Below are 13811 nucleotides of genomic sequence, written 5' to 3'. Positions count from 1 at the left end.
TTGTTTTCCTTATAATGTATTCCTTATAGAACTCAGGCTATTTGACTGTAGAGTTTCTCACAATGTAGATTTTCTGATTGCATTATCATGGTATAGTTCAGCATGTTGCTCTATATTGCCTGCAAATTGACAGCTGCATCTAAAGGCTTGGTTAAAGTCAGTTTTGATTTCTTTCACAAGACTATAAGAGGCACATAATATTTGTCTTCGTGTGTGTTTATGTGTGTGTGAGATAAGCTTCCCCTGATGCTTAGTGGCTGTATCTATTATTTCACTGAGGATTGCAAAATGCTGATATTCTAATTCTATATTTTCTTTTTAATTTATTGAATATTTTCATAAAGAGTTTTGTCCTTCATCCATTAATTAATTACCTAGTAGTTCGTAAAAGAGATTCCAAAAGAAAAAAGGATCTTTCTACTGTCAGTGAGGACTTTTTACTTCTAATTGCATCACTATGAACCTCACATTTTAAAGATTTATTTATTTGGAAAGCAAAGTGATAGGGAGGAAGGGTGACAGAGAAAAAGATAGACAGATAAGCAGTTCTTCTATCTGCTGGTTCATTCCCCAAATACCTGCAACAGTCAGAATTGGGCCAGGCTGAAGTTAGGAGCCAAGAACTCCATCTGGGTCTCCCAAGTGGATGGCATAACCCAAGTACTTGGGCCATGATCTGCTGCCTTCCCAGGCACTTTAGTAGGAAGCTGGACTAGAAATGCAGAGTAGGGGCGAGAGCTGTGGCTCATTGGATAAGGGGTCATCTGTAATGGCCAACAACCTAGATGGTTCTAGTCTCAGCTGTTCTGCTTCCAATCCAGCTCCCTGCTAATGAGCCTGGAAAGGCAGTTGAGGATGACCTAAGTACTTGGGTTCCTGCCACCCAAGTACTTGGGAGACACAGAAGGAGTTCCAGACTCATGGCTTCAGCCTTGATTAGCCCCAACCTCTGCGGCCATTTGGGGAGTGAACCAACAGATGGAAGATCTGTTTTTCTCTATCTCCCTCTGTCTATCACTCTGCCTTCAACATAAATAAATAAATATTAAAGAAAGGAAGAAAGGAAAGAGAGAAAATTGTCTGGATTTCAACCAGGTATTCCACTAAGGGATGAAATCATCCAAAAGATATGGCTTAACCTGCTATACCCAATGCCCACCCTTGAACCTCACTCTTAAAAAAGAAAGTATAGGAGCCGGTGCTGCGGCACAGTGGGTTCATGCGCTGGCCTGAAGCGCCGGCATCCCATTTGGGTGCCAGTTGGAGACCCTGCTGGTCCACTTCTGATCCAGCTCTCTGCTATGGCCTGGGAAAGCAGTAGAAGATGGCCCAAGTCCTTGGGCCCCTGCACCCACATGAGACTTGGAAGAAGCTCCTGGCTCCTGGCTTCGGATAGGTGCAGCTCTGGCTGTTGCGGCCAATTGGGGAGTGAACCATTGGATGGAAGACCCCTCTCTCTTCCTCTCTCTGCCTCTCCTCTCTTTGTGTAACTCTGACTTTCAAATAAATAAATAAATCTTTAAAAAAAAAAAAAAAGGTCTATTTGACATAACCTCAAAGCATGGTTATTTACTTTCCTAAGAACTTTATCAGGAAACAGCTTTACCTACTGGTTAGTTCTTGTGTCCTGCTATACATAGAGTCAGAAAAATAAAGGAAGTTCATAAATTTTGGTCATCTGAAAAGTTAATGTCTTTTTTATTTATTTATTTTTAAAGATTTATTTATTTGTTTGAAAGCCAGAGTTACAGATAGGCAGAGGCAGAGAGAGAGAAAGGTCTTCCATCTACTAGTTCACTCCCCAAATGGCTGCAATGGTTGAAGCCAGGAGCCAGGAGTTTCTTCTGGGTCTCCCCTATGGATGCAGGGTCCCAAAGACTTGGGCCATCTTCCACTGCTTTCCCAGGCCATAGCAGAGAGCCAGATCAAAAGTGGAACAGCCAGGACTTGAACCAGCACCCATAAAGGACGCCAGCACTGCAGACGGCAGCTTTACCCACTACACCACAGTGCCGGCCAGCCCCAGTAATGTAGTCTTAACAGCACTTCTTAACTCAGAATCAGTTCACAGTAATGAATACACAGTAAATGTCAAGATGAGTTCCTTACTGTTTGTGTTTTCCCAATCAAAAGGAGATACATTTGTTGGTGTACCACTCTGAGTAATTCTAGGACCCTTTGATCCTTAAATTTCCAAATGTTGCTCAACTTCCTTTCTCTTTAATATTTCTGAGATCTGGATGGCATTAGTGATTTGTTCTGGTTGTTAGTTTGTTGGATAGTAGTTTCTTCCCCTTGCCTTCAGCCAATTTTTAATTCTTTAATTTTAGTTTATGGTCATACAGTTTAAGCATCAAAAAGTGTAAGAAAAATATTTATGTATGAGGGTACTTTAAAAAACTCATGGAAAATGGAATTTTTAAAACTTTATAAAGATTTACTTGTTGTGACTGGCATTGTAGCCTAGTGGGTAAAGCCACCACCTGCAATGCCAGCATCCCACATGGGTGCTGGTTAGACTCCTGGCTGCTCCACTTCCAATCCAGTTCTCTGCTATAGCCTGGGAAAGCAATAGAGGATGGCCCAAATCCTTGGGCCCCTGTGCCCGCATCGGGGATCTGGAAGAAACTCCTGGCTCCTGGCTCCAGATAGGTCCACTCCAGCCATTGCAGCCATTTGAAGAATGAACCAGTGTTCTAATGGAGGACTTCTCTCTCTCTTTCTTTCTTTCTGCCTCTCTGTAACTCTGCCTTTCAAATCAAATTTTTTAAAGATTTATTTATTTCAAAGTCAGAGTTACACAGAGAGAGAGAGAGAAAAGAGAGAAAGGTCTTCCATCTGATGGTTCATTCCCTAATTGACTGCAACGGCCGGAGCCGTTAGCCAGGAGCTTCTTCTGGGTCTCCCAGACAGGCGCAGGGGCCCAAGGACTTGGGCCATCTTCCACTGCTTTCCCAGGCTATAGCAGAGAGCTGGATGGGAAGTAGAACAGCCAGGTCTCGAACCAGTGCCCAAATGAGATGCCAACACTTCAGGCCAGGGCGTTAACCCACTGCACCACAGCGCCAGCCCCAATCTTTTTAATTTTCTTTTCTTTTCTTTTCTTTTTTATTTGACAGGCAGAGTTAGACAGTGAGAGAGAGAGAGACAGAGAGAAAGGTCTTCCTTCCGTTGGTTTACTCCCCAAATGGCCGCTACGGCCGGCGCGCTGCACCCATCAGGAGCCAGGAGCCAGGTGCTTCTTCCTGGTCTCCCATGCGGGTGCAGGGCCCAAGCACTTGGGCCATCCTCCACTGCCTTCCCGGGCCACAGCAGAGAGCTGGACTGGAAGAGGAGCAACCGGGACTAGAACCCGGTACCCATATGGGATGTCAGCACTGCAGGCGGAGGATTAATTAAGTGAACCACGGCGCTGGCCCCAATCTTTTTTAAATTTTCAAATGCCCAGGGCTGGGCCAAGCAAAACCCAAGAGCCAAGAGCTTCATCCAAGTCTCCCATGTGGGTGATAAGGATCCAGGGATTTGGTCTGGCTTCTGCTGCTTTCCCAGGCCATCAGCAGGGAGCTGTATTGGAAGTGGAGCAGCCCATACATGAATTGTTGCCCATATGGAATGCCAGCATGCAGGCTATGGCTTAACTTGCTGCACCACAACACCAACCCTAGCAATTTGTGTTTCATTTATGTGTTTATACTTTATTTTTTCTATTTGTGGTTTTGAGCTTTTAAAAATTATTATTCTAGCTGTTAATAAAGTGATTAGGCATTTGTCAGGTAAGTTGTAAATATATTTTCTCAGACTGATTTTGTCTTTTTGACCTTGCTTTTAATATATAACAAACTTTATTTTACCTTAATTGTGTTGTATTTATAAGTCTTTAAGCTTAGAATATATTATTCCAATTTTCATAGGCCGTATTTGTAACATTTTTAAAAGATTGATTTTATTTGAAAGGCAAAGTGACAGAGAGAGAGAGAGAGAGGTCTTCTATGAGCTAGTTCACTGCTAAGTGGCCACAGCAGCCTGGGCTGGGCCAGGCTGAAAACAGGAGCCTGAAACTCCATCTGGGTCTTTCACACATTTTGCATAGACTCAAGCCTTTGATTCATTAATTGCTGCTTCTTAGACAACATTTGTTTTTAGTTGGATCAGAAGTGGAGGAGCCAGGGCTCAACCTGGCACTCACTCCATTATGTAATGTGGGTGTTCTAAATGGTATCTCCATTTGCTGTGCCACAATACCTATCTTTCTGATAATTTTTAATTCTTAATTCAACCTGAGAAAGGGATACAGAGTGGCTGGTGTCCTCTAATTTATATTACTACCAGCATAAACTCATAAGACTTGCGTAACTTCTAAGGTTTAAGGCCGATTGTGGATTTCAAAATTTTGGCAATAAAATCATGGTACATACTAAATGATCGTCCCTACTGTTTAGTAGGAAACATTTAGCAATAAGTTATTAATCCTTTATCTTAGTCCTCAGTTAAATTTTGCTATCTCTTTGTTCTTTTTAAAAATCATGGTAGGGGCCAGCCCTATGGTATAGTATGCTAAGCCTCTGCCTCAGGTGCCAGCATCCCATATGGGCGCTGGTTCATATCCTAGCTGCTCCTCTTCCAATCCAGCTCTCTGCTATGGCCTGGGAAAGCAGTAGAAGATGGCCCAAGTGCTTGGGCCCCTGCACCCACATGGGAGACCTAGAAGAAATTCCTGCCTCCTGGCATCAGATTGGCTCAGCACTGGCTGTTACAGCCATTTGGAGAGTGAACCAGTGGATGGAAGACCTTTTTCTCTTTATCTCCCTCTCTCTGTCTATAACTGTACCTCTCAAATAAATAAATAAAAATATTTTTAAAAAATTATGGTAATAAGCTCTCTGCTGGGGCCCAGGAGGGCAGCGGAGGATGGCCCAAGTGCTCGGGTCCCTGTACCCGCATGGGAGACCGGGAGGAAGCACCTGGCTCCTGGCTTCGGATTGGCACAGTGTGCTGGCCGTAGTGGCCATTCGGGGAGTGAACCAGCAGAAGGAAGACCTTTCTCTCTATCTCTCTCTCACTGTCTATAACTCTCTCTTTCTCTCTCTCTCACTGTCTAAACTCTGCCTGTCAAAAAATAAAAATAAATTATAGTAAATATATACAACATAAAATGTACTATGTTAACCAACCATTTTTAAGTGTATAGAAATATTAAGTGCATTCACATTGTTGTTAAGCATCACTACCACCCATCTCCAGAACTTTTTTATCTTGTGATACAGAATCTGTGTACATTGAATAATAATTCTTTCCTGTCCCTACACCTTGGCAACTATTGTTTTCTTTCTATCTCTATGCATTTGACTATTGTAGGAACCGCTTTTAAGTGAATCATACAGTATTTGTCCCTTTTTTTTGTCTGGCTTATTCATGTAACAGTGTTTTCATGTTCATCTATGTTGTAACCTTAACCCTTTTCTAAAACTGAAAAATATTCCACTGAATGTTTTTACTATAGTTTATCTATTGGTAGACTTTTTTTCACTTTATTTTAACAAGATTGATAACTAAACCTTATTTTTATATTAAATGTTTTCTTCTCTTTCATTCAGACAGATTCTTTCAAAATGGGACAAGAGTTTGTGAAACGTTTCCCTAGCAGTGCTGACAAGCTAACTAACCTTAATCTGGTTTCCAGAACCTTAAATTTAGATATGACAAATCAAGTTGTGTCCCCAAAACCTGCTGAGTGCCATAATTCTAGTAAAACATCTATCGATGCCACATCAAAAGAACTCTTGGTGCAAGATACCTCTAAGTTGGAGTGCTTCAATCAAGCACTTTCAACCAACAAAAGTAATTACGCAAGTTGTAATCCTCAATCATCCCACCTACTCAGTAAAGAACAAAGAAGAAATAATCTTCAGAAAGAATCTTTAATATTTATGAAAGGAGTCATGGATGAATGTACTCATGTGGCAAATTTCTCAGGTACTGATATTTATATGAAATTGAGAATATTATATGTCAATAGTTACAACATATTTTAAGGATGCCTTATAAGGTAAATTCATAGATAAATAGATAGATAGATAGATAAGATTTATTTGAAAGAGTTACAAAGAGAGAGGGAGAGACAGAGAGCTTCCATCTACTGCTTCACTGCCCAAATGGCCACAAAGGCCAAGACTGGGCCAGGCCAAAACAGGAGCCAGAATGTTCCTCTGGTCTCCCATGTGGGTGCAGGGGCCCAAGCACTTGGACCATCTTCTGCTGCTTTCCCAGGTGTGTTACCAGGGAGCTGGATTGGAAGTGGAGCAGCTGGGACTTGGACCAGCACCCAAATGGGATGCTAGCACTGCAGGTGGCATCTTAATCTGTACCACAGCACTGGCCCCTGCTGGCCCCACACTGCATTCTCTAAGATAAGTCAGTTATTTAAATGTATTATATTTTATCCATGAAAACCTAAATCTGTGTTAATCATTAAAAAACACATTGGATTTTGTATCTTCTTCAGAATATTTATCTCATTATATTGGGGATAAATATTATGGTAACGTGGCATATTATATTTGCTTTTTAACCTAATCAAAAAGTTTTTATTTGACAAATGTTTTACTGCATTGTGTAGTTTGTCTTACTATGTAATACAATTAATGTTATTTATATAAAATCATAGCACTTTTTAAATGTGTGTATTTTACATTTTAAAAAATCCTATACCTAGTTCCAGTTGACCCAAGCCTCATTATAGTGGTACAAGCCAAAGAAGATGCATATATTCCACGAACAGGAGTTCGAAGTCTACAAGAAATTTGGCCTGGTTGTGAAATCCGATATTTAGATGGGGGTCATATTAGTGCTTATCTTTTTAAACAAGGACTCTTCAGGTAAGATGATTGTCACATGTCTGTCTGTTTTATTTTCTTATTTTTAACAATTTTTATTAACATAATATTTGTACATTTTAAATGTGGTATAGCACAATATTTCACTGTATATACACCATAAACCAATCGAGTGAGGCAACTAGCCTTTCTGTTTCCTTACCTTTTCTTTGTATTTGGAGTCTACCAACTCTTCGAGATTTTTTGTTTTTATTTGAGAGGCAGAGAAAGACAGGGAGAGAGTACTCCCATCCAATAGTTCCCTTCTCAGATGCCTGCAAAGTGGAGTCTGGGCCAAAGCCAAAGCCAGGAGCTGGGAACTCAATCCAGGTATCCTACTTGAGTGACAGAAACTCTGGTATTTGTCATCACTGCTGCTTCATAGGGTCTGCATTGGTGGTAAAGTGGAGTCAGAAACCAGACTGAGAATTCAACTCAGGCACTAGAATGTGGGACCTGGGTGTCTTAACTGCTAGGCTAAAGGCCTGCTTACTTTTTGTTTTTTGCCTCAACAAATATGAAAGATTAGGTATTTTTTTTCTTAAAGATTCATTTATTTGAGAGGTAGAGTGACAGAGAGGGAGAGAGAAAGTTCTTCATCTAGTCGTTCACTTCCCAAATGCCCACGATAGCTGGGACTAGGCCAGGCTGAAGCCAAGAGCCTGGAACTGCATCTAAGTTCCCACATGGATGTTTTTCACACTTCAAGTGTGTGAGCCATAATTTGCTGCCTTCTCAGACACATTAGCAGGAAGCTAGAGTGGAAACGGAATAGCTAGGACTTAACAGAGAAGCGGCACTCTAACATTGGATGTGCGTGTCACAAGTGGCAGTTTAACCCACTGTGCACAATGCCGGCCCCCAGGATTAGGTATTTTTGTGTGTGTTTAATCTTATTTTCCCTTTGCCTCTCAGAAGTCTCACATTGAAGTATTTTTTTCCTCTTTTCTATTTTTTTCTGTTTTCTTTTTCTTCTAGAAAACTAGAAATGTACCATATCATTAACATGCTTTATTCAGTGGTTTTACCATTTCAAGGTTTTGTGGGTCTTTTTAGAATTTGAAAGTCAGAGAGCCAGACACACAGAGAAACCTTCCATCTGCTGGTTCACTCCTCAAATGACCACAATGGCCAGGGTCAGTTGGTCTGTCTGTCTGTCTGTCTCTCTCTCTCTCTCTCTCATCCTCTCTGTTACTCTGCCTTTCAAATAAATAAATAAACTGGGGGGGAGGGAACTAACAGATCCAGTGTAGTGGTGAAATGGGGAAAGCCACTGCCTGTGATGCTGGCATCCTGTATGGGCATCAGTTTGTGTCCTGGCTGTTCCACTTCTGATCCAGTTCCCTGCTAACGGCCTGGAAAAGCAGCGGAAGATGTCCCAGGAGGTTGGGCCCCTGTACCCACATGGGAGATTTGTATAGAGCTCCTGGCTCCTGGTTTTGGCCTTCTCCAGTGCTGGTCTTTGTGGCCATCTGGGGAGTGAGCCTGCAGATGGAAACTCTCTGTCTCTCCCTCTCTCTCTCTGTAGCTCTTTCTACATAAATAAATAAATTAATTAATCTTAAACAAAAAGAATTTTAGATGACATTGGAATAGAAGAGTTTTTTTAAAATTCAATCTTTTCACTCACTAGATATAAAACAAGCCACTCCTTTATGTCCTTCAATATTTGTGTATTTAAGAGCTGATTGATAGTAATAGTGAGAGACTGCTTAGGTGGTTAAGAAGGTATTTAAGTATCTTTATTAACTCTCCTCATACCTTGTATGCAGGCCCAGATTGCAATCTGAATTTGAGATTCGTTCTACCAGAACTAACTCTGGGGCAAAAAATTATCTGGTGGGCAAACATCTTAGGACCCTCTCTTCTCTCACCTACATGTAATTAACTATTGGTCGTAAACCTGCCTGCAAAACAAAAATCTCTTATTGTGATGACACCAATATGCAGATGCACAGCTCTAAGTTGATTCATCCCCTTCTCATTTTTGTTTTAATTTACTAGTAACAAATTCTTGAACTGAAGAAATACAAGGATGCTGGAAAGCTTTGTTTTTCCAACATGTTGTAAACCATAATCTATTAGCAGGTTATCCATTCTTTTTTTTTTTTTCCAGAATTTGTTTATTTGAAAGGCAGAGGTTAGAGAGAAAAAGAGATCTTCGATCTGCTGAGTCACTCCCCTCATGGCTGTAACAGCCAGGCCTGGGCCAGGCCAAACTGGGGAGCCTAGAACTCCATTCCTATCAACCACATAGGTTGCAGGGCCCAAGCATGTGGCCCATCTTCTGCAGCTTTCCCAGGCACATTAGCAGGAAGTAGATGAGAAATGGAGCAGCCTGGACTTGAACCAGCACTCATGGGATGCCTGCATTGTAGGCGGCAACTTAACCCACTGTGCTACAACACTGGCATAGGGAAATACTATCAAATGGAAGAAAGAATTTATAATATCTCAAAGCTACTATTTAAACTGAAAATATAGGGGCCGGCGCTGTGCTGCAGGATGGCCTGAAGCACTGGCATCCCATCTGGGCGCCGGTTCGAGACCTGGCTGCTCCTCTTCCAATCCAGCTCTCTGCTATGGCCTGGGAAAGCAGTAGAAGATGGCCCAAGTCCTTGGGCCCCTGCGCCTGCGTTGGAGACCCGGAGGAGGTTCCCGCTTCTGGCGCTTCTGATTGGCGCAGCTCTGTCCATTGCGGCCACCTGGGGAGTAAACCAGTGAATGGAAGATTTCTCTTTCTCTCTCTGCCTCTGCCTCCTGTAACTCTGCCTTTCAAATAAATAAATAAATCATTTTTTAAAAAAAGAAAAATGCTATTTTATGGAGGGCTAGAAAAAGTTACCTATTCTTTTCCAGTTGAAATATTAAAATACCTAGGAAGTTAATTTAGGAAACCAGGCTTTTAAGTGCAGTTGCAAGGAATGTATTCTTAGTGAATAAATTAAAAATATATATAATATCATAATCTCTGAAAGTAGATTGAATCCCACATTCTGAAAATTTGCATAATTAATTTTCAACGAAGTGATAAAAAGATCCTAAGAAGAAACAGTTTTCTTTTTGCTTTATGTTAGGCACAAAAAAGTACTTTAAAAGTACATTAAAAGTTTTCAGTAGTGTTAGGGAATTTATGTAAATCTAAATATCTGCCTCCTTAGGTGCCTGCCCTTTTTTTTTTTTTTTGACAGGCAGAGTGGACAGAGAGAGAGAGACAGAGAGAAAGGTCTTCCTTTCCCGTTGGTTCACCCTCCAATGGCCGCCGCGGCCGGCGCGCTTTGGCCAGCACACTGCGCTGATCCAAAGCCAGGAGCCAGGTGCTTCTCCTGGTCTCCCATGGGGTGCAGGGCCCAAGGACTTGGGCCATCCTCCACTGCACTCCCGGGTCATAGCAGAGAGCTGTCCTGGAAGAGGGGCAACCGGGACAGAATCCGGTGCCCTGACCGGGACTAGAACCCGGTGTGCCGGCATTGTAAGGCGGAGGATTAGCCTGTTGAGCCGTGGTGCTGGCCATGGTGCCTACCCTTTTCATAGCTGTTTGGTGAGGAGGGCAGGTTGCAAGCCATAGATTATTTTGTAATCTAAGTTTTTAATATTTTTAATATAAATTATATATTTGAATGAAACGGGGGAGAGATAGAACAAGAATGAGCTCCCAAGCTCGCATCCACTGGTTACCCCCCAGATGCCCACAATAGCTGCTGCTGGGACAGGACTGAAGCCTTGATCCAGAATTGTAAGCCAAATCTCCCACAAGGGTGTCAGGAAACCAGTTACTTCAGTTGAGCCATCAACTCTGCCTCCTAGGGTTTGCACTGGCAGGAAATAGGACTCAGGAGCTGGAGCTGGGAATTGAACCCAGGTATGCTGACAAAGGATGCAAATATCTTAACCAATAGGATAAATGCTTGCTTTCTACAGATAATTTTGGAAACAACTTAGAGTTAAGGTGTTGTCTGTCCCACTTTTTTGCTAATTACTTGTAGTTTTTCATATTTAATTTTAGACAAGCCATCTATGATGCATTTGAACGCTTCCTTCATAAATATGCTAACTAATTGGATCACTATATGTAACCTGCACAACCATCATGTTTCTCACAAAAGGAATTTTTATCCTATGATGCTGTGAAGAACAAGAAGATAACACTATATATTTGATTTCTGTCAATTTAGTTTTGAATTTAGTGTTACAGATTAACTGTAAACTATATTTGAAAATGCTGAAACAATATTTGAATTAAATAACATTGAAGTAATTTGTTATTATTGGTGGGAATCCCATATACTCAATACCTAATTTGTTACTATTTATGAAAACTTTAATTTTAATTGTGAATAATTTATTCATTTATATGCATAGAACCCTTTTGGTTTTTAATAGAATTGTTAAATCAGACTAAGATTGTAATAAGTCAGCTTGTACTGTATACTTTTTTTTGTACTGTATACTTTTATATGACATTGACTCAATTTGAAAAACATATCTATTTCATTTTTGGAAGCATGATGAATATAAAATCTTGTTTTCAACTTTAATTTTCTGTAATAGATATTATAGTTTTATGTATAAAATCAGTGTTCACTTATTTGGAAAACTCCTGGTTGTTTCATAGCTAAATGTTTTTAATAATTGAAGTAAGTTTTGAAATGCAGAAAAAATGCATTAGACTTCATTAGACTTTAAAATTTTACCAAAAATCCTATTAGGAAAAATGTCCAGCACATTTCCACTACTTAAAAAGTTTGAATTCATGAAAAATGGAACTAATAGAAGGCTGTTGCATCAGTTAACAGGTACTATATAGTATGCTGCAAATGTACTCTTAGGTTTGCTAAGTATCCGACTTTATTTGAGCCCAACTACTTTAACAGCTTTGGCTTTTTGACTTCAGAATTTAATAGCCATATGTGAAATTTATTTGACCCATATAAACTTCATTTTACAGAAAAGATTAAAGTTTTCTATGACTACTCACTTTTGAAAATGGAGGATTAAATGGCTAGATTTGGTGCTTTCTTTTTACATCAAATTTCTCTAGCTGAAAGCTGAAAGTGTTAAAGAAAAAAGTAGAAAATTTTGGGCAGTGTTGTGAAAGTTTGGAGTAAGTGTGTTTAGTTTGTTCGACATCTGCATTGTCTGAATTTTAAAAAAGACATTCTTGTTCTCATAAGGATATTTGAATTAAAATGTGCCTTTTTAGCCTTTTTAAAGATTTTGTCACTCTGATGCCTCCATCATCTTAATTTTCCACAACTCTTTAAATATTATAAGTGTGAAGTCATTGATGGCAAACAAATAAATAACTTCTTTAAAACAGACCAACACAGCACAGTCTTTGAGCTATAGCAGTTTTACATGTTCAAACCATAAACTTTAAAGATTAAGTAAACTATTATCAACTAAGTTGTAGTGTTTTTCTTATATGTGTATATAGTGAGGTGATAGGATTGAATGTTTTCTGAACAGTGGCTTTGGTAAAATCAACCCTTTATTATTTTTCACCTGAACATATCTTATTAAGCAATAACTACCATGATATGTGAACTTCTATTAAAAAATGAAATATAAACCTAGTTTTAATTAACTCTTAAGTATAATTCATTTTGCCAAATAAAATGTATTTTTTAAAATTTCATCTCCTAACTACATATTTCAGCTTTAATTCAAAATGCAAAATACCTTTTTTTAGAACTTTTAATCCACTCCCCCAGAATAGTGGCTTAAGTATTCTCCAGTACATGCAACACATACACACACACAAAACCACCACCCAAAACACCACCCCCCGCCCGCACTCACACACATACATACACACACATAGTTGCTCTTTGATATCCATGGGGAATTATTTCCCACACCCACCCCCAGACACCAAAATCTGTGGATGCTCAATTCTCTTAAATAAAAGTGTTCATTTCTACATTATTTATAATACCTACTACAATGTAAATGCTATGTAAATAGTTGTTATACCATATTATTTAAGGAATAATGTCAAAAAAAAGGTCTGTACATGTTCAATACAAATGCATTTCTTTTTCTTGAATATTTTTTATTTGCAGTTGGTTGAGTCTGAGGGTATGGAACCCACTGATGCTGAAAGCCAACTGTATATAAATGGGTCTTCAAAGAAGTGCTCTCTGCCATTTTGAGGATTAGGTACAAAAGATGTTAGAAATTCACTTAGACCAGAGTTACAAGCTGGTAGTCCACAGGCCACTGTGGGCCACCATTGTTTTATTTGTCATACCTAAGGTTGACAAAAATCTTGAATTTGAAGTCTTTAAATTGGTCATGCATTCCCAAGTTTGTCACAGTCCACGGGGCTCCCTCTTACTATCAAATAACTTCTGTCTTTCCTACCTAGCCCAGAAGAAACCCAAGTTTGAGATCCCTAATTTAGAACTGTGATAGAAGAGGTTTCTGAATTTTATAACTTGCTAATGTTATAATTATTATAAAATCACTTTAGCATATGGATTTTAGATTGTTTCTTATGAATGTATCTTTTTAATGTGGTGCTTTCTCATAAAGATTATTGAATTAATGTAACTGAAAGTTTAAAAATCATTTCCAAATGTTTTATATTTCACAATAAAAGTTATTTTAAAATTAATTGGTTTTTTTTCAAGAGATATTACTCTAAATACAGGAAATATGTCATGTTTTATTAATGTAACCACATTTGCCCTGGATATATATGTTCTTCCTTAGTTAATTATACCCCAAAAAAGGTAAGGCAGAAATAGGTAAAGGAGACTCTAGCAGAACAGTGTCAGTATCTCTATAAGAAGAATAAGTTTTCCCCAAAATGAGTGAGATCTGAAGAAAACAAATATTCTTAAGTCCACAGCTGTGTGAATGTTGCATGCCTCAATACTAGATTTGATTATACTTACACTAGTTAATAGAATGAAAACAACTGCACTGGGAATT

The 13811-nt window shown here is 39.4% G+C and overlaps 1 protein-coding gene across 6 annotated transcripts in view; it reads left to right on the top strand.

The window, feature by feature from the left end:
- ABHD18 (abhydrolase domain containing 18) overlaps positions 1-13491 on the top strand; it is a 55705-nt gene extending 42214 nt beyond the window's left edge. For 5 of the 6 annotated variants that reach the window (XM_062199648.1, XM_062199646.1, XM_062199647.1 and 2 more), the window contains 3 exons: positions 5595-5973; positions 6713-6875; positions 10879-13491. In XM_062199648.1, coding sequence (XP_062055632.1) covers positions 5595-5973; positions 6713-6875; positions 10879-10930 — 594 coding nt within the window. In that variant the 3' untranslated portion in view covers positions 10931-13491. Of the gene's footprint in view, positions 1-5594; positions 5974-6712; positions 6880-10878 lie in introns of those variants that run through there. The other variant, XM_062199649.1, reaches the window with a different exon arrangement.
- The last annotated feature ends 320 nt before the right edge of the window (positions 13492-13811 follow it).

The sequence above is a fragment of the Lepus europaeus genome, chromosome 8 (genome assembly GCF_033115175.1).
Source record: "Lepus europaeus isolate LE1 chromosome 8, mLepTim1.pri, whole genome shotgun sequence".
NCBI lineage: Eukaryota > Metazoa > Chordata > Mammalia > Lagomorpha > Leporidae > Lepus > Lepus europaeus.
The sequence above is the reverse complement of the archived record's forward strand: the minus strand, read 5'-3'. Positions and strand labels throughout refer to the sequence as shown.